The sequence below is a fragment of the Callospermophilus lateralis genome, chromosome 10 (assembly GCF_048772815.1).
Source record: "Callospermophilus lateralis isolate mCalLat2 chromosome 10, mCalLat2.hap1, whole genome shotgun sequence".
In the NCBI taxonomy this organism is placed as follows: Eukaryota; Metazoa; Chordata; class Mammalia; order Rodentia; family Sciuridae; genus Callospermophilus; species Callospermophilus lateralis.
The window spans coordinates 53,300,428-53,325,907 of record NC_135314.1 but is presented as its reverse complement, the minus strand read 5'-3'; the positions used below and the strand labels follow the sequence as shown (position 1 = coordinate 53,325,907).

General features: G+C 35.7%; 2 protein-coding genes, 1 non-coding gene and 1 pseudogene across 14 annotated transcripts in view; 1 reads left to right on the top strand and 3 right to left on the bottom strand.

Moving 5' to 3' along the window:
* Drc9 (dynein regulatory complex subunit 9) overlaps positions 1 to 9,711 on the top strand; it is a 45,009-nt gene extending 35,298 nt beyond the window's left edge. For both annotated transcript variants that reach the window (XM_076868938.1, XM_076868937.1), the window contains 3 exons: positions 6,068 to 6,199; positions 7,276 to 7,377; positions 9,254 to 9,711. In XM_076868938.1, coding sequence (XP_076725053.1) covers positions 6,068 to 6,199; positions 7,276 to 7,377; positions 9,254 to 9,421 — 402 coding nt within the window. In that variant the 3' untranslated portion in view covers positions 9,422 to 9,711. The remainder of the gene's footprint in view (positions 1 to 6,067; positions 6,200 to 7,275; positions 7,378 to 9,253) is intronic.
* Lrch3 (leucine rich repeats and calponin homology domain containing 3) overlaps positions 1 to 25,480 on the bottom strand; it is a 165,863-nt gene that overhangs the window by 30,957 nt on the left and 109,426 nt on the right. For 7 of the 11 annotated variants that reach the window (XM_076868926.1, XM_076868931.1, XM_076868929.1 and 4 more), the window contains 2 exons: positions 20,876 to 20,953; positions 13,872 to 17,026 (listed from right to left, as the gene is read on the bottom strand). In XM_076868926.1, coding sequence (XP_076725041.1) covers positions 16,826 to 17,026; positions 20,876 to 20,953 — 279 coding nt within the window. In that variant the 3' untranslated portion in view covers positions 13,872 to 16,825. Of the gene's footprint in view, positions 1 to 10,577; positions 17,027 to 20,875; positions 20,954 to 25,480 lie in introns of those variants that run through there. The other 4 variants (XM_076868930.1, XM_076868935.1, XM_076868933.1 and 1 more) reach the window with 2 other exon arrangements.
* On the bottom strand, positions 3,697 to 4,032 carry LOC143408848 (transcription initiation factor IIA subunit 2 pseudogene; annotated as a pseudogene).
* Positions 23,196 to 23,254, bottom strand: LOC143409043 (small nucleolar RNA SNORD43). Its single transcript, XR_013092557.1, has one exon. It is a non-coding gene; the product is annotated as a small nucleolar RNA SNORD43 (small nucleolar RNA).

Sequence of the window (25,480 nt, the reverse complement as noted above, 5' to 3'; positions counted from 1 at the left end):
TATCCCCAGTCCTATTTTGTATTTTTATTTAGAGACAGGGTCTCACTGAGTTGCTTAGCACCTCGCCGTTGCTGAGGCTGTTATCTGGAACTTGTCATCCTCCTGTCTCAGCCTCCCGAGTCGCTGGGATTATAGGTGTGTGCCACCTTGCCGGCTTTGTTTCATTTTTATTTATTTTTATGTGGTGCTGAGGATCAAACCCAGGGCCTTACATGTGCCAGGCAAGAGCTCTACCACTGAGCCACAACCCCAGCCCCTGAGGTTGCATTATCTTTAAACTTTTGAGATCAGCCATAGCTGGTCATAGTGTATCTGACATGAAGTAATGCTACTGGTGGTATCAGTAAAACATGTTGGTGAACGGGTATCATTGTGTGTTCAACCATATAGGATGAGCAGTGTGCCCTAGGTACCCAGAAAAGCATTCCAAAGCCATGGAGAAACTAGACTTCCCGTCGGCTCCTCTAGCACCCTCTGCTGACAATGTTAAACATTTTGCTAGGTGGCCGAAAAATGTTTAGGATCATCCAGCTTCACAGGGCAAGGCAGTGGAGAATGAATTTGGAACTGAGAGGCAACACACTGATAACAGCACAAATGGGGAATGTTTTCCTTTTATCATTAAGGATGAGGTTTACTCTGTAGGTTCCTGGTATATAAATTTTATTAAGGAAGTTTCTTGCTAACATTTTTTATTTTTTAAAATCAATGAATAGTCAATTTTATGAGATGACTTTTTTCATCCATTGAGATAATTTATTTTCCCTTTAACAGGTTAATAAAGTAAAAACACATTAATATATTTACTGATGATGACTCATGTTTAATTTTTTTGGATAAACCTTACCTGGTAATAATTTAATATAGTTAATATATTAATATATAATAAATTAATACATTTAATAATAGACCTCTAGAATTGATTTATAGACTATAGATTTCTTTTTTGCTATTAGAGTTATATTAGCTTGGCAGTGCAAGGTGGAAGTTTTCTACCTTTTTATGCTCTGAAATTTAAAATATAAATGGAACAAAACAGATTATACAGTCCTTAAAGCTTGGTAAAATTCAAACAATTTTTTTAGGATCTCTCTCTTTCTCTCTTTTCTGGATATCTTTTTTTTTTTAAGGGGGGAGGTATTTGTCTGTCTTTTCAGCTTTTTTTTTTTTTTTTAAATATTATTCATCTCTCCACTTACCAAATCTCTTTCTCTCTTCTCTCTCTCTTTTTTTAAGATATGTCACCAATGACTGGTATCTTTATTTATTTAAAAAGGTTTTTATTTTTTATTTGCCAATGGACTTTATTTTATTCATTTATTCACATGTGGTGCTGAGAATCAAACCCAGTGCCTCAGCCATGTGTGGCAAGGGCTCTACCACTGAACCACAACCTCAGCCCACCTAATACCTTGTTTTTATTTTGGTGCTGGGGATCGAACCCAGGGCCTTGTGCATGCAAGGGAAGCATTTTACAAAAAAACTGAGCTGCATCTCCAGGTTTTTTGTTTTTGTTTTTATACGGGGTATTGAACCCAGGGTGTTTAACCACTCAGCTACATTCTCAGTCCATTTTATTTTTTTTGTTTTGAGACAGTGTTTCACTAAGTTCCTGAGGATGACCTCACACTTTTGACTCTTCTGCCTTAGCTTCCTTAGTTGCTGTGATTGGAGTTGTGTGCTACCATGTCTGACTTTGAGTAATTTTTTGTAACTTGTCTTCCAAAAACATTTGATTATAAGTGTTTTTAAGCTGTGCTCTACAGTGTCTTGCAAGTTTTAAATTTCCTCTATTTCTGTAGTTATGTTTTTCATCTTAAAAAATTTTGTTTCTTTTCTCCCTTTGTCTTACTGAAACTTACCACAGGTTTGCCATTTTATTGGTCTTAGCAAAAGACTGGCTTTTTCTTTTATTGAGCAGATTTTTTTTTCCTTATTACATTGGTTTTAGCTTTAATTTTGAGTAAATTTCTTATATCTTCTTTGAGCTTATGTTGCTAATCTTTGTTGTTTCCTAAACACTTAATTTGTTTTCAAATTTTATTATTTTCTAGTAAATGCATGTAAAGCAATATATTTTTAAATAAAACAATATATTTTCTGAGTACTGTTTGACTGTAGTTGATGGGTTTTGAAATAATCTTTACATTATCATTCCTTTACAAATGATTTGTAGTTCACAATTTTCTAGTTGTTTTTAGCATAAGTTATTATTTAAAGAGATGTTTCTCTCTTTTGTTGAATTTTTTAAATATTTACTTTTTACTTTAGCAGTGTATGTGGTGCTATCTTTGTGGTGCTGAGGATCGAACCTGGGCCGCATACTGGCGCACTACTGCTTGAGCCACATCCCCAGCCCCCAAAGGGATGTTTCTTAAATGTCCAAGTAGATGGAGTTGGCAAGGGAGGAGTGCAGATTTTCTGTTACTCACAAAAACCTTACATGTTTGTGCTGTGAATCTCACCACACCCAGTTGATGTCTTGGATTGTGTCTCCTAATGTAAAGTGTAAATTTGCTTCTTGGAATTTATTGAGCTTTCATTTGGGCTTAGTACATGCTTATGTGACTATTCTATGGGTACTTAAAAAGAATGTGTATTCTCTGTTAGGTTCTAAATTTCTTTTAGTCTAGCTGTCAAATGCTTCATATTACTTATTTTGGTCTACTTGAGCTATTGATTTCAGAAAAATAGCTTCCTAAGATAATTGTGGATCTATCAGTTTTTCCATGTGTTGGATCATTTTCACTTTCTAATATTCCAAAATATTATTAGAATATGAACACTCATAACTATAATATTTTTAAATTAATTTTTTTTTTGGTGATACTGGGGATTGAACCCAGAGGTCATCTAACACTGAGCCAAACACCCAGCCCCTTTTATTTTATTTTGAGACAGGGTCTTGCTAAATTGCCAAAACCAGCCTTGAACTTGTGATCTCCCTGTCTTTTAGCCTCCTAAATAGTTGGGATTACAGGCATGCACCACCATATCCAATTTATAATATCTTCTTGTTTTTTTATTATTCATTTTTGTTGGTGCATTATAGTTGTACATTGTACATAATGGTGGGAATTTTTTTGTACAAATTCGTACATGCACACAATATATATAATTAGGCCAGTGTCACTCCCCAGCACTTCCCCCAACTCCCCTCTTCCTCCTCCATTATCCCTTTGCTCTGTTCTAATCTTCCCTTTTCATGGGGAATCCACCCCCCAATCCTTTCCCTTTTCCTTCCCTAGCTTCCACATGAAAGAAAACATATGATTCTTTTTTTAAATAAGTTTTTAATATTTATTTTTTAGTTGTAGGTGGACACAATATCTTTGTTTTATTTTTACGTGGTGCTGAGGATTGAACCCAATGCCTCGTGCAAGCTAGGCGAGCGCTCTACAACTGAGCCACAACCCCAGCCCCTGATTCTTTTTTAAAAAATGAGTTTATAAAAGAATGTTCTTAAGAAGGCAACAACTTTTGATTTGCCATTAAAAAAAGTTATGTTTCTTTATGCTATATAACAATGGTAATGTAAGAGAATATAGTTACAAGCTTCTTTTTGCTGGAATTCTCTCATAGTACAGTACAGTGTAATCATTTATGCAATGCTAGAATAAATTTTAAAAAAGTCTCTGCTTCTCTTCAAAAAATGATGAATAATAACAGAAGATGGCATGAAAAAGTCCATTTTTTTCTATTTATTCTGTAGTATTGGAGCCAGTATTTTTACCATCACAGGCTACAATTTTCACTTTATCCATTTTAATAAGTTCTGTCACCTCTCTGAATTCAACATCATGCAATACAAAAGTCTACACATTATCGCAGAATATGTATGTATTTATAAAACCTCTGAAATTGACTCTGTTCCTGACCCTCTGAGCCAATGATAATTTATAGCCTCATCAAACTGAAGCAGAACTTGAAGGGCAAGTTCGGGGGGGTGATCTGTTGAGACTATATGAGCTCATCTAGGCTCTCCTGAAGACTGTTCCCCAAAGTGGTATTTCTGTATAACTAATATGCCATGGCTTCTGAGGAAGAAACTTTTTCTTCAGGTTTGCATTGATGTCAGAAGTGGCACCGCCAGGAGCCTGCCTCAAACATGACTTTATTTATATATGTATAATAAAAAAACAAGAAGATATTATAAATTGGATATGGTGGTACATGCCTATAATCCCAACTATTTAGGAGGCTAAAAGATAGAGAGATCACAAGTTCAATAATATATTATATACATATATTATATATATATAATTTGTTGATGGACCTTTATTCATTTATTTATATTCGGTGCTGAGAATCAAACCCAGTGCCTCACATGCGTGAGGCAAGTGCTCTACTACTGAGCCTCAACTCCAGCCCTCAAACATGATTTTTGACCTTAACATAACTGTCCCTAGTTCTGTCCATTGTCCTGCAAATTACATAGTTCCATTTTTATTTATGGCTGAATAAAACTCCATTGTAAATATCTACCACATTTTCTTTGTTCATTTATCCATTGACAGACACCGAGGCTGATTCCATAGTTTGGTTATTGTGAATTGTGCTTCTATAAACATAGACATGCATGTATCATTTTAATATGATGATTTCAATTCTTTAGGATAAATACTAAGGAGTGGTATAGCTGGGTCATGTGGTGATTCCACGCCTAGTCTTTTGAGAAACCGCCATACTGATTTCCATAGTGATTGTACTAATGTGCAGTCCTGTTAGGATGGCCTTAGTCCTGAGCCTAAGCAACTCCATTTTAAAAACTTCATTTTAAAAGACCTGCAGGCACACTCACAGAGCCCTCCAGTATGCCCTCAGGCAAGTTACTTCCCCCCACTCTGATAACAGAGTGAAGCCCCTGGCAGGCTGTCCTCACCTGATAAGAGGAAAAGGCGAGAAGGTCAGGGTGGAGACCACCAGACCAGTTGGTGGTAAATGATGTCACTGCAAAATCCGGTGGTAGCTGATAAGGATTGAAAGGGGGGGGGTCAAAAGCCCCCAAATTTAGTGTACATCATAGAGCAAATAAACAGGGATTCAGCTAGCTGAAACAAGGATGCACTTTTATTTCCTTGCTTAATTGCTCTGGCTAGAATTTCTACCACTATATTAAATAGGAGTAGTGAGAGTGGACAAAGTTGGTTTTATCTCAGAGATGCAAGGATGGTTTAACATATGTAGATCAATAAGTGTAATTCATCACATAAATACAAGTTAGGACAAAATCACCTAATCTCTAAAGAGATACAGAGAAAGTGTTTGACAAAAATTCAACACCTATTCATGATAAAAACACTGAAGAAACTAGGACATCATAAAGGGTATAATGAAAAACTCAAAGCCAACTTCATAGTAAATGGGGGAAAACTGAAAGCATTTCCTTTAAAATCTGGGGAAAGACAAGGATGTCCACTCTTAGTATCTAACTGGTGGCAAATAGCTTAAATATACAGTTTCTGTTTCTTATACATATCTCTTTCATTTTCTTTTGCAACAGTGCATCTTTGAATACCTTTCAGAAATGAGGTATCATCTTTCCATCACATTTCAATGCTAGGTTCTAGGTATATTATCTTAGACTCATATTCATTTCTTTTAGAATTTTGAAGACATTGCAGTCTTCTTGACTAGTATTTAGTGTTGTCAGTCAAAGAGACATCTGATGTCATTCTTTATCCTAGAGAATTTGCTACTTACTTTTTTCTTTTTTTTTTTTTTTTTTCACTGCAACTTCCCTTTCCCAGATATCAGGAACGTCCTCCTTCTATTTTTAATCGAATAATATACAGTAAAGTGCACAAATATTGAGAGTATAATTTTACATTTACATATATTCACCCATGTAACCACCAGATAGATTCAGAGAAACAGCATCCCAGAGGTCTCCCTCATGCCGCATTTCCAAACAATAAAGCATCCATCCCCAGATAAGTAACCATTGTTCTATTTTCTGTCACTATAGAAAAGTTATTTTTTTCTTGAATCTTATATAAATGACATCATAAAGTATATACTGTTTTGTATCTGGTAGAAACCATGTTTTAATGTTCTTTCCAAATAGAAACTTGAGGAGAAACTGGAATTCTGGATGGAAAAATTTGATAAAGACACAGAAATGAAACAGAATGAATTAAATGCTCTCAAGGCTGCAAAGGCCAGTGACTTAACACACCTTCAAGACCTAGCGAAGATGGTAAGGAAGAAGTGGACAGGTGGTCCGAGAAGTGGTGGTAGCTAAGCTACAGTAGTTGGGGATGCTTTTTTTTTTGTCAGGTAGAGGTGTGCATGTAAACTTGGTAGGACTGTCCTTAGAGGATGATGATGGTGATGATGGACAGTAATAACAGCTAGTATTTGTATAGTGCTTACTCCGTTTCAGGCACTGACTGTTGTGGCTGTCTTAAATACAACTTGCTTAAACCCCACAACTCTGCAAAATACATAGATATTGTACTATTACTTCTACTTTATGGTCTCTGAAGACAATTTATAACTGATTTCTTTTTTTTAAATTTTTTTGTCTTAATTGGTTACACATGACAGTACAATGACCTTGACATATCATACATTTGAATCACATAGGATACAATATCTCATTTTTCTGAGTATACAGAAATCACATTGGTCATGCATTCACATATATACACACAGTAATAATAATGTCTGTTTCATTCTACTATCCTTCCTATCTCCCCAACCCCTCCCCTCCCCTCCCATCACTTCTCTCTACCTAATCTAGGGTAACGCTATTCTTTTTTTCCCCCTCACATCTTCATACATATATTTTGTATAACAATGAGGGTCTCCTTCCACCATCCATGCAGTTCCTTTTTTCCCTCCCTTTCCCTCCCACCCCTCTTCCCTATGTAGAGGTAATCTTCTCATGCTCTTCCTCTCTTCCCCATTTTGAATTTCTCTGATTTCTAAAAAGCTTTCTTATGTTTTTATTAATGAATGAGTGTAGAGGTTCCTAAACTTCTCTTTTTAAAAGAGCCATTTGAATATGCATATTATACCATTTTTTTTTTAAAAAAACTCATTATTTTGAGGTCACTATTTACACATTTGAGTTAATTATTATTTTACTTTTCTGAAAGATTTTTAAATTTAAAATATCAAAGTGAAAAAAATTTAATGTAAATATCCTAAGAATCTAGGAAGTTTTTTTCCTTTGGTTTATGTTTAGATCTATTAAAAGTACAGAGTTGACTGGGCCAATAGCTTAGTCAAGACCATACTGTAACATATGATTAATGTCTGCTTTTGTAGATAAGGGAATATGAACAGGTCATCATTGAAGATCGTATAGAAAAGGAGAAGACCAGGAAGAAGATAGAACAGGATGAATTGGAATTGAGGAGTGCCATAAAGGTAGAAAACTGTTGTTAGCATTTTGGGGTCATGTCAGTGCCACAGCTGGTGTAGGAATGAAAGCATTCTCATCCATTATCAAATACACAGCAGCTTTCTATGGAACAGATCTGAAGAGAAACAAGGCTTTTTGTTTTTATTAGAATTTGTCAATAGTCCATAGAGCAGAACAGGGAGACAGGTGACTTAGAAAAGGACACACCACAGCTCTTACTCTAGGGCAAAAGAGATAGGTGGTTGGCAGTGGGAGCAAAACCTAGATCCACAGGGCAAATTTGGGAATACTACTTCTAACCAAAACCAGTTCTTGACACAGTGATTCTTTTGAATCGCCTATTGTTTCTCAAAAGATGTTTATAAATAAGCAGAGACTATTTGCTATGTTCTGATATAAGCTGCTTTCAAAAAAAGAGACAAGCAGGTTAGAGAAGAGATATTTTAGTTATATATGAACTTTTGTGTATGTTAGTAATGACAAAATTAGAAGGTCACAGATTCTGGGAAATATTTTCAATAAAACTGTAATATAAAATATGATCAGCTGGACTGAAACTGCTGTCTGGAGAATCATCTATCTCTCTGAAAGAGGAGCATCTGCCAAGAGCCTAGGGGGCAAACTATAGTTTGGCTTATATATTAGAGGATGCACTAAAAAAGGAAGCTGTAAAGGACATTCAGATATCCATACCCAAGATGTATAATTAGCAAGTATTTATCAAGCTTCTATGGGGTTTTCCAATTTGTCAAAATTCTTTTAGAGTATAAATGTAAGAACTAGCTGGAGACTACTTTTGTTTTAATTAGTAGATTTACTCCTAGTTCTTAGGGGTTAGTCTGATTTTAAAGTAGCTTAAGCTGGGTGTGGTGGTACACACCTGTAATCCTTGTGGCTCAGGAAGCTAAGGCAGGAGGATCCTGAGTTCAAAGCCAGCCTCAGCAACAGTGAGGTGCTAAGCAACTCAAGGAGACCCTGTCTCTAAATAAAATACAAAATAGGGTTGGGGATGTGGCTCAGTGGTTGATGCCCCTGATTTCAATCCCTGGTACCCTCCAAAAAATAAAGTAGTTTAGACTTTATTTTTGGTCCTAGGAATTGAATCCCTAAGTTGCTTAGGCCTTCACTAAGTTGCTGAGACTGGCTTTGAACATATAATAATCTTGCCTCAGCCTCCCGAGTCACTGGGATTATAGGTTTATGTCACCACACCTGGCTTTAAATTCTTTTTGAAAATAAGAGGATTGACCCTTTAGTGAATTCCTAAAGATAAGAATGGATGTAGTGGTGCATGCCGGTAATCCCAGCTCCTTAGGAGGCTGAGGCAGGAGGATCACAAGTTTGAGGCCAGTCTCAGCAATTTAACAAGACTTTCAAAATAACAAAGGGTTGAAGATGTAGCTCAGTGGTACAGCACTTACCCAGTATGTGCAAGGCCCTGAGTTCAATTCCCATTCAACACTACAAAGAAAGAAAACAAAACAAGAAACCCCCCCAAAAGACAAAATACCAGGAAGTCTATTAAAGTTGTCTAGACTTATTCATACATTTTTGACAGAGTCTAACATCCCTTTTGGATCAAGTCATTGTTAGGTATGGGAAGCTTGGACCTTCATAAGGGAAGCAGTACCAGGGAGTCATGTTTCTGATATGAAGGAACAACTGGCCTAATCTGATTTAATTTTACTCCAGAAGAACTTCGCTTTTGAGGCCATGGCTGAAGCTCTGAGTCCTGCACAGTATGGGAGCATTAGTAATGATAGTGTGCCTGCAACTTCCATGTTTCAGATGGAAACCACTCTGATATAGGTTACTGTGTTGAACAATCCCCTTCGGAGAGTCAGGCATACTGAGTTGTACTTCTTCCCATTTCTCTTCTAGCTCCAGGCATGGTGGCGAGGCACTGTGGTAAGGAGGGAAATTGGAAGTTTTAAAATGCCTAAAGACAAAGATGATAGCAAGGATGCAAAAGGTAAAGGTAAAGGTAAAGGTAAAGGTAAAGGTAAAGGTAAAGGTAAAGACAAGGACAAACGAAGAGGCAAGAAGTGAAAAAGCCACCTTTTATCCTTTCCTGTGATGTTCTGGAGATGAGAAGGAAGACTTGGCCATCACAAATACTTCACTTCAGGTTGTTTATACAGACATAAACAACAGTTTATGCAGATCGCCAGATAATTTCACTTTGTATTAGTTTTCAATCGTGAATTAGCTATTGAATTTGTGTTTCTTCATATTTTGATTTTGATGTGAAGAACAGTTTTGAGTAGACTTGTGAAGATCTTGGTCTTCTCACCAGAAAGAGTTCTTGGGCTTGGTTACAGTGATGCATTAAAACTTCAGTAATTCCTGTAATGTCTCAGATTCTGATTTTTTTCTAATTTGTCTAAAGTGAAAAAAACTCATATGAGCGAAAGTGAAGTATTTGCAGAAATTACAAGGTGATCTTTTATAAAGTTATGTAGCATAACATACACATGTTAAAATATAATGAGTGTTGATTCCTCTCTTTACATTTTTTATTATCACTTTAGTGTTTTCATGGCTGGTGGTGGCATGGAATATACACCTTATGATAAACTGTTCCCACAGCTTTTCTGGGAATAAGTAGGGATATAAGTTATAAATACAAGATTGAAGTGGAATGTTAGAATACATAGCCCACAAATGGTAAAGATGAGGCATAGGTTTTCTGGAAGACTAATTTGCAGTATGTAAAAACCCAGCCTATGCCTGACACATAGTAAAGCTGTCATTCTCCCTCTTAAAAAACAATAAGACAGGGCTGGGGACATAGCTCAGTTGGTAGGGTGCTTGCCTTGCATGAACAAGGCCCTGGGTTCAATCTCCAGCACCACAAAACAAACAAACAATGAGACCATGAGGTCATTCTTGCCTTGATTAATTAAAACAAAATATTGGATACAGTGCAGCTGATCATTTCTGAGAGGAAAGTTGTCCTAATGTGTCACATATTTCATGAATTAATCCTTCTGTCCAGCTCTAATTATAGGGAAGTCTTGATATCTCCACTTCCTTAGGAAAGTAAATTTTAATTTCAAAGGCCTATTTTAATAAAATTATGTTCATTGGTGTTCCTTCAGGGAATTTAGAGACACCCTTTCCTTGATTCTTCTTTGCCAAAGAAACCAAGCTACTTTAGATATGCACACTTTCAAATGTTTATTACAAGTTACTAAAGTGTTGGTTTTTATTTTAATGTCAATGTATAAGGTGACATACAGGCAATTTAAAATAACATACATGATATTGACATATTTATACTTAGAACTTATGCAATATATTTACATACAAATATAGGACAATGTTTTACAAAATCTTTTACTAATTACATGTTTGTAACATTTTCAGAAATAAAATGAAATCTGCTGTAAACCATCTCACTGCAATGTGTATATAAAAAAGGCTTCTAAATATCCATGTTTTCCTTCATTTCTATAACCACTTAAGAATTTAGTTTAAAAAAAATTCATCAGACTCATCAGTATCATCACACATCATTAGTCACTGCTGACTGGAGGAAGCAAGAGAAATTATAGACTCCTTGATTAGGTGTAAGGCTGTATTTTAGAAAGCTGTTAAAGAAAGTGACCTACTACTAAGCCTTTTCCTACTCTGTATTCTAGCCAGATAAAATCCCCTCCTCCCACGAGTTGTTTCCAGACCTAGTTATTACAAGAGAATATTGGTTTGGAGTGTTTAAGCAGAGATGCATTTCGAACCCTGGAAACTGCTGACATAAAATCTCTGTAGGTGGCAAGGGCTGTACCAGGTAGGACTTGGCCTGTTCACACTTCCAGTAGTGGGAAGGTCACTGCTTCAGGTTAGGAAGGAGTGTGACAAGGCTACTTTCATCTTACATTGGAGTCTAGCAAGGTTGAATGTTAAACTGAATTGTTCTTCCCAGTTTAAAATCAAAAGGTACAAATGAAAAAGTATACAAAAATTCTCCAACAAAAATGCCATGATTTTTGCATGCTAACACAGAAAAAATTCAATACTTGATATTTTTCTTCATTCTCAGTCAAAACTGTACATCATTTTTTCTAATAATTCAAATACAAATTTGAATTAGTTTGATAAAAATACATCAAGGTTTCATATTATGTGCAAAATCTGAAATAAGTTGAAATCTAGCTCCACTTATTCCTATAGAAAAATTAGTTGCAGATATTGCAAGTGCTACATTATGTAATGTCTTCTATACTTATGCACCATATAATATGTTAAAGTCTACAATTTGGAGATTGTACTGAGGTTTAATGGTTCAACGTTGACTAGAAGGAAAAATATCTATAGTTAAAAAATACAGCTAAACTCTAAACAAGTTATATGGTTGGTGAGTCTATTTGGAATTGTAACTCTAATGGGGTCTGGCTTAAGCACTTATAAGACATTTTTACTTTTGTTCTGTGAGGACCTCGAAGGATTGGGCTTTGGAGTTTAGGTGTTTTATGTATATATGTAACATATCCATATATATCCAGTGCAAAATACATATGTATATACATTTGTGTGTATATATGTATATGTATGAATGTATACATACTTATGTGGTTTAAACTTGAATTAAAGGCTCCTGGTTTTGTGTTGTATACATATACATGTATACACATACATACATATGTGTGTGTGCATATATATTTTTTGGTATTGGAGACTGAACCCAGGGATACTTTGCTCCTGAGCTACAACCCCAGCCCTTTTGATTTTTGAGACAGGATCTCACTAAGTTGCTTAGGGCCTTGCTAAGTTGCTAAGGCTGGTCTTGAATTTTGAATCCTCCTGTCTCAGTCTCCCAAACTACAGGGATTACAGGCGTGCACCACTGTGCCCGGCTATGGTACATGATTTTAAACTTGGACAAAATGGTAATGTTCTAATGAACACAAATCTGTGCAGGAATAAGGAAAAAACAAACATTATTTTGACCAAATACTCAAAAGGGATTTTGTCCAAAACTATTAGATGCTGCATTCACATGATAAAGAAGGAAAACATTTATGTTAAATGCATGCAATGATAAAGAAAATCCAAAATAGTTAATAAGTAGAGAAAAAAATCATTATATAACTAGTATCTTTACTTACTCTATTTATCTGGTTTACAAAGGCAGTCAACACCAAAAGATATCGCTGACAACAAGATATCGCTGACAACTAAAAAGGGCTCAAAATACAGGGAAGAAAAACCTATGTGGTTTAAACTTGAATTAAAGGCTCCTAGTTTTGTGTTGTGTGAGCCAGTGGCCCTTTCCCTCCACCCACAATTGGGTATATAAGGCACTAATGGTGGAGCTCAGTGAGGGTAAGACAAAGACAGGAAGCAGTTTTTAAGATGCCCTAAGTGCTTTCTTTCAGTCATGGAAACTCGCAGTTAACCTGTAAGAATATAAAGAATGTGGCTTTTTTCTTCCTTTTCATTTGCTTTTTCATAATCTTCCATTAGATGGGGAGCTGGATGTATTACACTGCTGTGACTGGAATGTGTCTGCAGGTCCAGGTGTCCTGGGAGCAGCTTGGGGCTAAGGGTGGCTCATTGAAGTTCATGCAAATGATTCAGAGTGGTACATGTTACCAGCTTAAGGACTTGGAATCCCAGGATAGAGTGCTTATTTGTTTAGATAATAGCAGGATGATACATAGAACCATCCTCAGGAAGAAGTTGATGTGGTAATGGGCTGGAGTTGGAGGGAGGCTTAGTACACTGGCTTCAAATACAACAGTATCGTTTCTCTGTTTAGCTATTTAAAATCTAGGCCTTCTATATTATTTGAATTTTGCCTTTAACAGAATAGTCTATGTCATCATAATACAGCTTTTGATTTTTAAATGTGGCTGAAAAATACAGGGGGCAGGCAGTGCCCCCACAGAACCACACAACTATCTAGCTTGGAGCAGAAGTCTCCACTAATTAAAAATGGGAATGTGTTCAAAATACAGATTTCCAGGCCTCACCCCAGACCTAGTGAATGTGAATCTGTATTTTAACAAATGCTCCAGGAAATTCTAAATGCATAGCTGTTTAGAATTCAGTGAACCCTAGATGTCTTGGGAACTGGTAAAGATAATAGCATGTCTGTGCCTTCAAGAGAGCCAAATATCTTAGAAGGTATTTGCTGTGGTGTTTGAAATAAGCCTCTAGGAAAGCACAGCCAGTTTAGACTTCAGTGTTGGGTTCTCAATAATGAGAAGTTTCATATGAGAAAACCAACTGGGTCTAAACCAAAAAAAAAAAAAAAAACAAAAAACAAAAAAATCAGTGGAAATGGACATAACCTCCCCTAAAATGGAGAAATGAAGTAAAACATTCCTGGTAGGAATCATGGAAACAGTTCCTTCTAAGAACACGTTAAGAGCTTTGTTTGGTATCAGACGGCTGACAGCAGCAATCTCGTTGTCCTGCTCCTTGTTTGGGTCAGGCCAATGCCAAGGTCCTGGGAGTCCTTAAACAGCAGATAGTTGGTGCTGCTGCTGCTTGGGTGGTGCAAGTTCCAGGAGAGCCTGGACAGTCACTGCCACCTGGCTCAAACCTTTCTCTTCTAAAATGTGGAGAGGCAAACATAATTGCTCCTGAAATGGGACAACGTAACATAAAACAAAACAAAAGAGAAAAAGGATGAACATCACTTCTAGAACTAAAAGTAAAAAATAAGTAGTTCTCTACCTCATAATAATCAAGTGAGATATGAAAAGTCTGTACTTGAGAAACTCACCTCTGTTAATATGAGTTAAGACAGAGACGGTGCCTGACACTGTCACTTTATTAACACAACTAAAAGTACACACAGAACATTTTCAAAACTGGAAAATTGAGAAGCAGCATACATTTATACATACAAAAGAGGAAGAACAGTATGCTATGGAGTGAAAGCAATATCCTCTATTGCTGATAAGCAAAAGCCCAATAGGCAGGTGAAAAATAATAAGACAAATTCCAAATTATGAGATGGCTCAAGCCTAAAAAGATACAACATTTTAGGAGAAAGCACTTTCGGGATTACATGCCATGGGAATACAAAATGGCTCATGATGTAACTTAGACTGCATGAAAAAGGGAAGCCCACTAGCTACATTATAATTCTGATTCTGGGTTCTCAGGTCAGGCAGGGATAAATGGAAGAAATAAGTGTATCTAAACTCTTTTGAGATTTAGATGGATTTGAGAAACTTTCCCCTAATTTTGGATAGGTCATAGAAGGCCCAGTCTGAATTAGAAATCTGAATTACAAAATTAAAAAGGAGTTGTATTTAAAAAGGTAATGTGTATCATATCCTGGAATTTAATGGGTTAACTACACTGGTATTATGAGAGCTTAGTCACTAATAATGACCAATATGTGAAAAGTGTTTACAAGTTTGCTAATTGTTTTTGCCTCATTAACTTGTTTGGTTAATTCTTTCTTGTAAACAGAGAACAGAAAAAGGCAATTCTTAACCATAAAAATTATCATTGGGAAGGCTGGGGTTATGGCTCAGCTGTGTGAGGCACTGGGTTTGATCCTCAGCACCTCATAAAAATAAATAAGCAAAATAAAGGTATTGTGTCCATCTACAATTTTAAAAAAAGTTTCATTGGTATTTCTCTTTAGGCTAAATATTCAGAAAAAAAAAAAAAAGAAAAGAAAAAAGAAATTGCTCTCCAAAAAAGAATTCTGGTTCCATTAAAAGAGAAGTTATAGTATTTATTAAAGAAAACAACAGGATTTTTCTCTGCTTTCCATTGGCACTATATTACTAGAATATTTTAAAAAACCAGTTGTAATAAAATATATAGTAAGTATTTATTTTTGAGGCAGTTATTGGTACTTGTGCTCCTTAATTACTTTCTTTTTTAAATATTTTAATAAAAACAAGGTAATTGTAATCTTTTGACTGAATAGAACTTAGCAACTTTGTATAAATACTTTGAAAAGGACTGCAAGTATGGCTTAGCTGTGTTTAAAAATGAACTTGCATGGTGTTTTATCTTCTGGAAAAGCATTTCCTTCAGGACTGTTTAGGGGCTCTCTTGTCAGCAGCACTCTGTAACCTGTACGGACCCATGGTTCACACTTTTAGTGGCTCATGCTTTCTAGAGACACAACTAACTCCCAGCTGGTTAGAGGGAATGGTGTGTGTTCTCAAGACAATACACAACTACTTTCCTAAACCACACATGAGCATGTGTGTTTTTTTAACAGGTGATTTTTTTAAAGGGACAAAACTCTGAGAATAATCATTGACTAAGACATCTTAAATATAAAACAAGCCCAAACTAACCCCCCAACTCTGGAAGGCACTACTGTAGAAAACTGAGGTTATCACAGTGTTCAATATTTCGGTATTAACATTACACAGTCTTTAAAAGTGTTAAAATAACTGCCCTATTTAATGTGGAAGAAAACCAAGCAATCAGACCCGCAGGCTGAATTCTTCAGCAGCATGTTACATTCCTTGCAATCTCCCTTCATACTTTTGTTAACAGAGTTCAGAAAATTTCTGAAGGTTCAGAAACACCATTATGAGAATTAGAATCTGAATAAGGTCTGTTAGCTAATATACTAAGTATTCTGAAAGAGAGACAATATTTATTGATGGGGGCACAGAACAAAGACTGCAGCTGAGTACTTTACCTGCCAAATGCTTCAATTTAATCTCCCCAAAAGCCTATATACAAATTCACCTATAAGGATGGTTCAAATATATTAGAATTCACAAAAATCCCAAATAGCATTCTAGAAGTGAACTTCAGTTACATTTAACAAGCAAAGTTACTGTGGACAAGTATCTACTCCTGCTTGATGTGTACTGCATATATACATTTTTGGCTCAGAACAGCAATTTAGGGACCTATATGATCTTGAAACTGAACATTATGACCAATTTAAAATTATTAACATTACATGGCCAGCACCTTCCAATGTCCAGAAATTGTAGCTGTAGACAGATCTTTAAGGGCAAATTCAGGATTTCGGGGCTGTAATATAAGTGACAAGGTGCCCCCAATCCAGAAGGGTGCCACTGTTTTCCTCATGCTCAGTAACTCACAGTTTTAATACTCAAGTAGTGTTAAATATGGAAAAATGGCCAGATGGGCATTTTATTTTGTCATTTGGAAATAAAGTTCTGTGTGTCACATTTCTGACAACAGAATCAGGATTGAATCAGTACAAATGCACTGGCATTTATGATAAGAGAAACAAGGCCATAGGGCAGGAGAATGGATAAATGACCAGCAAAGAAAATGCTAGTCCTTTATTCACTGTTAGCCATCATTAATGCTTACTAAGGTGACAGGCTGCTCACCTGGACCTGGAAGGACTTATCTACTAAGGTTAGCTCTCTGAAGGCCAGGACAGGGAGAAATATGTAAATAATGTGTCTTCGTGAACAACAAACCTCCTTTGCCAAGTACAGGAATGAAGTGGAGAATCACTGGAACACAATCTTTCAGCTACAGGGGGAGGACCCAGTAATAAAGCATACAGAGAGTTAACATTAAAGTACAATAAAATGCCACAAAGCCCAGAAGTTGGATAGACAGACAGACAAAACTGGATTCTTCTGAATGTGCCCCAAGAGAAAGTAGTGTTTCAACAGTTCTTTTAACGCTGAGATTTAGCTGAAGGATGTCGGAAGGGGAACAAAGAATGTCCTGTCCAAATTGTGAGCAGGAAAGGAAAACAGAAAAACAAAGTCAGTGGATCAGAAATGCAGATTTGAGTATAGAATTAAGTATGATCATCTCAATCACATTCAAAGGTACACATCCTGTAACGTTTTTATTTATGATGAATAAAATGCTAAAAAGCAAAACTATAATCTTCTTTGTATAGAGATTGATTTACTACTAGATAGTAAAATAAAATTTGCTTATCTGCTTATTGGTGACTAGTATGAACATTGAGGATACACTGAACGGAACTAGATGCTGGCTTAGAGTCGTGTGAAGCCTGAGAGTGGGAGGGCCTTCTTCCCTCCCCACTAGTGAAGAAGGAAACGGTAGAAAGCACAGACAAAAATTGGGGTGGGCTGAGCAGGAGGAACTTTTCATGGGAAGTCAGGTAAATCAAGAGGGTTCAAAGAATGAGGAGAGCTAATAATTAGGGGACATTTACCACCTAGCAGCCAAATGTGATGAATGACTAGAAGTTTTTCTAAATATCAGTCAAGTCCAAGCCTAATTCACTAATGCACAAAATGACTACAGAGCTGCATGGGGCCTTGGAGATCTCTGCCATTTCAGAGATTATTAAATAAATAAAAACGTTAATGGACTTGACAAAAAGAAAACTATTAACACATAACAACAATTACTCTTGGATATATGACACTGGACTCAAATATAAGTTCTTATCATCAACTAAAGTTTTTCTGAATAACATTTAATAAAAACATAGTAATAAAGTGAATAACCATATATTCAACCTCATCAGAGGATTTAAAGTCACCTATTCTTTCATAGTTCATTCATAATTTAACTTGTATAATGCTTTAAGAAAAATTGTTTTTCTCTATACATACTACCTGGGCATAGAATCTGTCAGATGTTAATAATATTAAGTTTTCTGTTTAAAATTTTCAAAAGCAGTCATCATGATTAAATACCCAGTTTTCTTTTCAAGTCCAACAGAGCAAGTGAGGATGCATAAGTGAAGGCCAGAATGCCTAGAAATATAGGAGGACAAAGGAAGAAGAGGAGATAGAGGGTGGCAGAGGGATCTGAGAATGCCCATTGGTGTTTAAACCAGTTTGTGTATTTATTCATTTTCCCTTAGTTTGTCTAGACAAATGACTAATTTTTTAGCAAAAAATTTTTAGTGTAGCAGGAAGCATCTAAAATGGTGGTGGTGGTGGTAGTGGTGACAGGGACTTGGTGGAAGGCAAAAGTGGAGAAGGAAGTGGTGGTCTATGTGGAATGCCCATTCCTCTTTCTGGTAGGGGAGGAAGGATGTGTTAAGAACCCCAGTCTGACCACTTTGGAAAAAACCCAATCTTTTAAAATTATATTTTTTCTATCTGTACCTGTCTTGAAATGGCATAGCTCTGGTACAAACAGAGGTTACCAGCTCATAATAAATACTATTAACTAATGCTTGGAAAATGCTGACTAAAATGCATGTTTGTTTGTTTGTTGAGTACTGGGGATTGAATCCAGGGGTGTTTACCACTGAGCTACATTCCAAGTCCTTTTTATTTTTTATTTCAAGACAGGATTTGCTAAGTTGTTTAGGGTCTTGCTAAATTGCTGAGGCTGGCTTCAAACTTGTGATCCTCTTGCTTCAGCCTCCCAAGTCACTCGGATTACATTAGTGGGTGCTCCCATGCCTGGCTTACATGCATGATTTGAGGCACATTGTTTTTATACTTTGTTGCGTGATGGAACATTCTGAAAGAATTCCAGGTTAGGGATTTTAAATGTGAGAGAGAAGATGGGTCTATAAAGCCCACTGGGAAGGTATAACATTTATAAAAGTTGGTGAACAGTACTTTTAATATAAGCTAAGTCAGCATGCCTTATTTTTTTTCTGTGGCTCCCATTCTCTATACCAACCTATATCAGTCAAGTCCAAGTCTAATTCACTAATGTACAAAATGAATACAGAGCTGCATGGCGCCTTGGAGATCATCCAAACCTGCCTTTTCAGAGATTATTAAATAAATAAAAACATTAATGGACTTGATAAAAAGAAAAATATTTATTAACACATAACAAATAATAACTATTAGATATACGATCCTGGCCTCAAATACAAGTTCTTTGAATCTCTTATTCAAAGACACTGTGGTATGGAACTGGAGCAGGTAGTAGGCATGTTTGTATCAGTAGGAATATCTTTGGTACAAAGAAAGGAAGAACTGAATGTTAACATGCACGTATGAATATCAGAAACTCTTAATATGGAGAAAAAACATGCCATTTTTTTTAGATATCGTATGAATGCTCTTTTAATATATTTAAAAATGGCTTGATAAGCATTTATAAAACAATAATATTAAAATAGAAATTTTGATTAAATTTATTATTATGGAAGCTTCAGTTCTACCTCAAGTTAAAAAGAAGGAGGGAAAAAAAAGCCAGCAAAAGAATTAAGTGCAAAATAAAGAGTAGAACAACCATCTATTCAATAAAAGAAAACAATCATGTGAATTCATGCTGGCTAATATAGATGTACTAGGGAGCTGGACTCTTCTACTTTGTAACACAAGAAAGAGCTGAAAGAGAAGGTTGTTCACTGGATAAGTGATGCTGTGGCCTTCTCAGTTCCTGGTTAGAAAGACGTATGGTAAACTGGGTGAAGAAAGTTACTGTGAAAACTACTAGAACAGAGCTTGACTCTGAGAGTGATCATGGCATTCTTGATGAGCCCAGTGATAGAAAAGAGGCAGTTGGACAATATATAACAATTGTAGGGGCCGAGAGTGTGACTCAGTGGTAGAGTATGTGTTTAGCATAAATGCAGCCCTAGGTTCAATCCCCAGTGTTCTCCTCTCCCCAATGGATCAAATAGCACCAAGTTGTTTATTCCTTTTTATGTCTACATATCACATTATTAAATATACTATTCCTTAAGAATGTCATCCTTAGTTACCTTTTAAAAAGATAACTGAATAAACAGTGTATCCAGGTGTTTTCCTTAATTACATCCATAAATCAAGTTTAATTATTTGAACTACTGAAGGGTAAGAATATTAATATAACTGAGGAACTTGGAGGCAATAAATCCTAGTAGCAGAACAGATGCTTGGAAATGGCAAGTTAAACTCTAAGATATTAGAACTTAGTAGAAAAACTTGTAAAATCTGAATGAAGTCTGTAATTTAGTTAACAGTATTACTGTTCCAATGTTACTTAGTTTGGACAACTGTACCATACCTATGTTAGATGTTAATATTGGTGAAGTATACATAGACACTCTCTGTCCTATTTTTCTAACATTTCTGCAAGTCTAAAATTACTTCTAAATTAAAAATTTTTAGTATTAAAGAAGGTGTTAAAAACTGAAGCCAACTGAAGCATCTCACTCTGAGATTTTGAAAGACAAATTCTGTTGTTTGTATAGTTTTATACAAGCCAAACAGCTAGTTGGGATGTTTATAAAAACAGAAAGTTATGTTTCATTAATTACTTATTATAATACAATTATTTAAATTTATATATTTATGATTTCTTTGTGAGGTCCTGGGAAATAAGGAAAACAATAAAAATATTGATCAAAAGAATATCAATTATCTGTATACGGGGTAAAAATGGGAGTTCATATCCCATTTGAATCAAAGTGTGAAATATGATATATCAAGAACTATGTAATGTTTTGAACAACCAACAATAAAAATTAAAAAAAAAAAGAATATCAATTGACTCTTATAACACAATATCATGTTAGTAATTACCAACTTAGTTCAGAGTCCTATAAGTCTAGTGCATTTCTGATAAGATTTTAGGACTATAATGCCTAACTCTTTTAAAAAGTCAACACATACAAAAACGATAATTTATTACCTGAGGTACACCAATTTTTCTGCAAGCTTCTAGGAAATTCTCCACATTTCGCCTGCATTTTGCCATTGTTAATTTAGGCTATAAAAATAAAAGGAGGAAAATTATAATGTTATCAGGAAAGATCTAAAAATTTACCAACTTTAAAAATACTCTTGCCAATTGATTTATATATTCACAACACTATAGACTGAGGGGGTCAGTAAACATTTTCTTTAAAAGAGGATCAGATCATAAATATTAGTCTTGAGAGTCATAAGAACGGTTTCAAATAATCAATTCTGCTACAGGCTTGAAAGTAACCACAGGCAACATGTAAACAAGTAATTGTGGCTGTGTTCCAATAAAACTTTTTTTTTTTGTTTATAGAAATAGGTGCTGTCCTGTGGGTAGCTGTTTGCCACTTTTTTTTTGGGGGGGGGGTATACCAGAGACTGAACTCAGTCTCATTTGACTATTGAGCCACATCCCCAGCCCTACTTTGTATTTTATTTAGAGACAGGGTCTTGCTGAGTTGGTTAGCGCCTCGCTGGCTTTGAACCCATGATTCTCCTGTCTCAGCCTCCTGAGCTGCTGGGATTACAGGCATGTGCCACCAAGTCTGGCTGTTTGCCACTTTTTAAAATAAACATTTTGCTTTAGTTTTGAAAGGTAAGTACTAAACAGAAAAATTTTTAGATGGATAGTTTTAAATTTTATTCTATTTTCAGACAATGTACACTAAATAAATTAAAGAACAGCAAAATTAATTACCCATTGCTCATCACTCAAATATATCCACAATTAACAACTGGTTCATTTTTCTTTTAGTATATATTAAATATAACAAAAAAGAAAAAAAACTCAGAGCTTTACTCATAAATATACTATAGATGCATCATGTTCTCACTCAGTGACAACATCTGAATTTTAAAAAACATTTTAATTTTAGAGGTTAGGGCTGTAGCTCAGTGGCAGAGCACTTGTCTAACATGTGAGGCACTGGGATTCATCCTTAGCACTACATTAAAAAAAAAAAGCATGCTGAACATCTACAACTATAAAAAAATTTTGATTTTAAAAGGATGGGTCAGCGGACACAGTGGCACACATTTGTAATCCTAGCGGGCTTGGGAGGTTGAGGCAGGAGGACTGGGAGTTCAAAGCCAGTTTCAGCAACTTAGCAAGGCCCTAAGCAAATCAGCAAGACCCTGTCTCTAAATAAAATATAAAAAAGGACTGGAGATGTGGCTTAGTGGTTGAGAGCCCCTGGGCTCAAACCCTGGTACAAACAACAACAACAACAAAAAGACTGGGTCAATTTGGAACCCATTTTCCAAAGTGTGAAAGGTTCCTATAGGAAATTTCCCCAGTTACAACTAGTAAGCTTGTTTTTCTGTAAAGATCTCTTATGGCTAGAAATAAAGAGTTATATTAAGTGATTTAAAGTTTCAATCAAGCTTTTCACCTGTGGGTTATCATGGAAGATAATATTAGAAAACAAATATGAATACCATTTTTCAAAATGATTAACATATTCAATTGTACAAATTCACTGGTTGGTTTACAATATCTTCAAGCATCAGTCAGGGAAGCCAAACGTTTGCATGGAATCATACCTTTGGGTTTTTATTACTACAGTTAACAGATGGAAGTCTATATCATCTTTAGGGGGAAAAAAGGTTTCATCTGTAAATATCTGGGTTTTCTTCAAAGAATGCCACATCCCCAGCTCTTTTTATATTTTATTGCTTAGGGCCTCACTAAATTGGTGAGGCTGGCTTTAAACCTGAGATCCTCCTGCCTCAGCTTCCTGAGCTGCTAGGATGATAGGTGTGAGCCATCACACCTGACTGATTCAGATTTTTTTCTCAGGTTGTCTTCCTATTTTATGGTTCATTCAGTGAGCTCTTCCAGCACCGTATTTGTCATTATTTTTTGTTGTTGTTGGTACTGGAGATTGAACTCAGGGACACCTGACCACTAAGCCATATACTCAGCCCTATTTTGTTATTTTATTTAGAGACAGGGTCTTGATAAGTTGCTTAGTGCCTCACTTTTGCTGAGGCTGGCTTATAACTTGCGATCCTACTGCCTCTTGAGCTGCTAGGATTACAAGCGTGTGCCCAGGCCCAGCTGTAATGGTTTTTGATATAGTTCAACAGCATACCTCTAAGAATGTGAATCGTATTCCTTAACACCTACACCTACCAAACAACTAAACAGCATTTTATCAAACATCTTGATCTTCCCAAGATAACAAGAAAGATGAATTAGAACTTAAATGGTTGCAAACACTTAAAAGTTACAGACACATGACTTTCTGATTTATTTTCCTCTCTCCAAATCAGAACATGACAGCACACAATCTTTGTCTGCCCATAAATAAGTTCATCATCTATCTGAATTCTTTTACAATGCTTGATATAAAACCTCCCTTATAATGAGAAATTCATTTTTTAAATTTGGGGAAAGAAACTGATTTGTGTTCTATATCAAGAAACTCTTTTTCAAGTTGTACATACACTGAAATTAGCTAGCTCTCAAAGAATTATAAGAAATTAACATGTATGAATGTAGCAATAAAAAACTGCTACAGTTTTAATTCGTATTTGGTTTTTAATTTTATATTCTCATCACAAAAATTATTCTAAGAAAGTATACTACAAATCTTGCTGGTGGTTTTGAGAACAAAATAAGGGAAGAAACTGTCTACTATGAGGAAGGAAAATGTATATGAAGGAAAAATAAGTGTAAATATTTATGCTGAAAACTAGTTCTATAATTGGAATTTCATAAAAGCAATATTGATTTATTCTTAGTAATCATGGTTTTTGATATGGTTCAACAGTTATCACAGTTTGAAAGAGGGTTGTTTGCTTGTTTTTGTTTTTAATTAAAATAGTGGACAATTCTCATCTGGCTAAATCCAACTCTGTTCCTTCACCTCCAGATTTTTCATTTGGGAAATTTTATGTGTCTTCTTAACTATATATATCCTTTATTATCTAGAAAGATTCCCTACTAGCTGAGCATAGTTGTAGGCACCTGCAGCCCCAGCTACTTGGGAAGCTGAGTCAGGAGGATCCCTTGAGCTCAGGAGTTCAAGGCCAGCCTGGCAAAACAACATCCTGCCTCAAAAATAAATAAGTGAAAATTCCCATTAAACAATTTACTTGTCAAAAAAAGCTATTTGATAAAAGACCTCTTTTTTTTTTTTTTTTTTTTTAAATCTTAAAAAAGAGAAATTAATGTCCTTGAGAGAATGAACCACTTATAACTGTGTCTGTACCTTTTGTGCCTGGCAGGATGCCTGGCTCTGACATGCGCTCAATAAATGAGTACGTTTTGTTGTTGATTCCACTGGCCATTTCTAAGTGTTCTCATCTCATCTTAGACCCTTATTTCTTTGTCTAAGGAGAAGGTCCATGTATTTTATTTCCTCATTATATATATATTACATTCTTGAAAACACTGTGTTCTGGCAGTCAAAGTAAAGAGGCTCAGTCACTCTTTCAAATTCCACTTACTACATTAACTCCTTGATAGTATTTCCCCTGAAAATGAAGAAGGAAAGCTTTGTCCTTTTTATTTTTAATTAAAGAATAAAATTTTTTTCTTAATGAAGTTGACAGAAACTGAGAAGAACAGAAAGTATGAACAAACACTTCTTCCCTTACTGGCATTGCCATTGTTTTCTTAGTCATTACCTATAGGACCAATGGGGAGGTTTTTAATTCATTGGGAGTATAGTTTAGTTTGGTAGTACTACTTTGCTTTATCTATAGAGAACTGAACACCTGCTCTCAGAGTCATTAAACAAAAAGAAGCTACCTTAGAAGAAATGTATAACTCTATTTTTGGATGTGCTGGACAAAAAAGGGTCATATTAGACCTGGGACTTTGTTAAAGAAGTTTTAGGAACTGGGTCTGTAGCTAAGTGGCAGAGCGCTTGCCTAGCATGTGTGAGGCACTGGGTTTGATCCTCAGTACCACATAAAAATAAATAAACAAAAATAAAGGTATTATGTCTATTTATAACTTAAAAAAAGTTTTTTTTTTTGTAATTAAAAGAATACAAAGTTCTAGAGAAGGATTAAGGATTTGCATCTGGAAAAGTAGTAAAATGAATGTCTAGATGTAGAAATCTACTGTTCTGATACAACTGTAATCTGAACAAAGAATTTACAAGGAACTGCCTGCTAAATAACAAACCAACCAACTAGAAAATGACAAGAGGGCAAACCTTTGAAAAGGTAAACACTGCTAAGCTACTAAAAATGCAGGTATATTCATTAGAAGTCATCAAAATAGGGTGAAAATACAATCAAATAAATGCAATGTGATTATATCCTGTGTGTGTGTGTGTGTGTCTCTCCTGCTTTACTGGAGGGGGGAATGAGGTAGCAGCTATGAAAGATATCCTTAGAGCAAATGTAGAAATTTCAATTTACCTATGGTGGATGCTGACACCTGGTGTTCCCCTACTACTCTGTACATCCATCCTTACCCCCAACCTTTCCCATCTTGCTGGCTGCTAATGGCTCATAGCTACCTCCTTCTCAGCTTCAACATGATCCCATGGGAAGCTCAGAAGTGAATTGTTCTCTCATCTTGAAATAGGAGGAC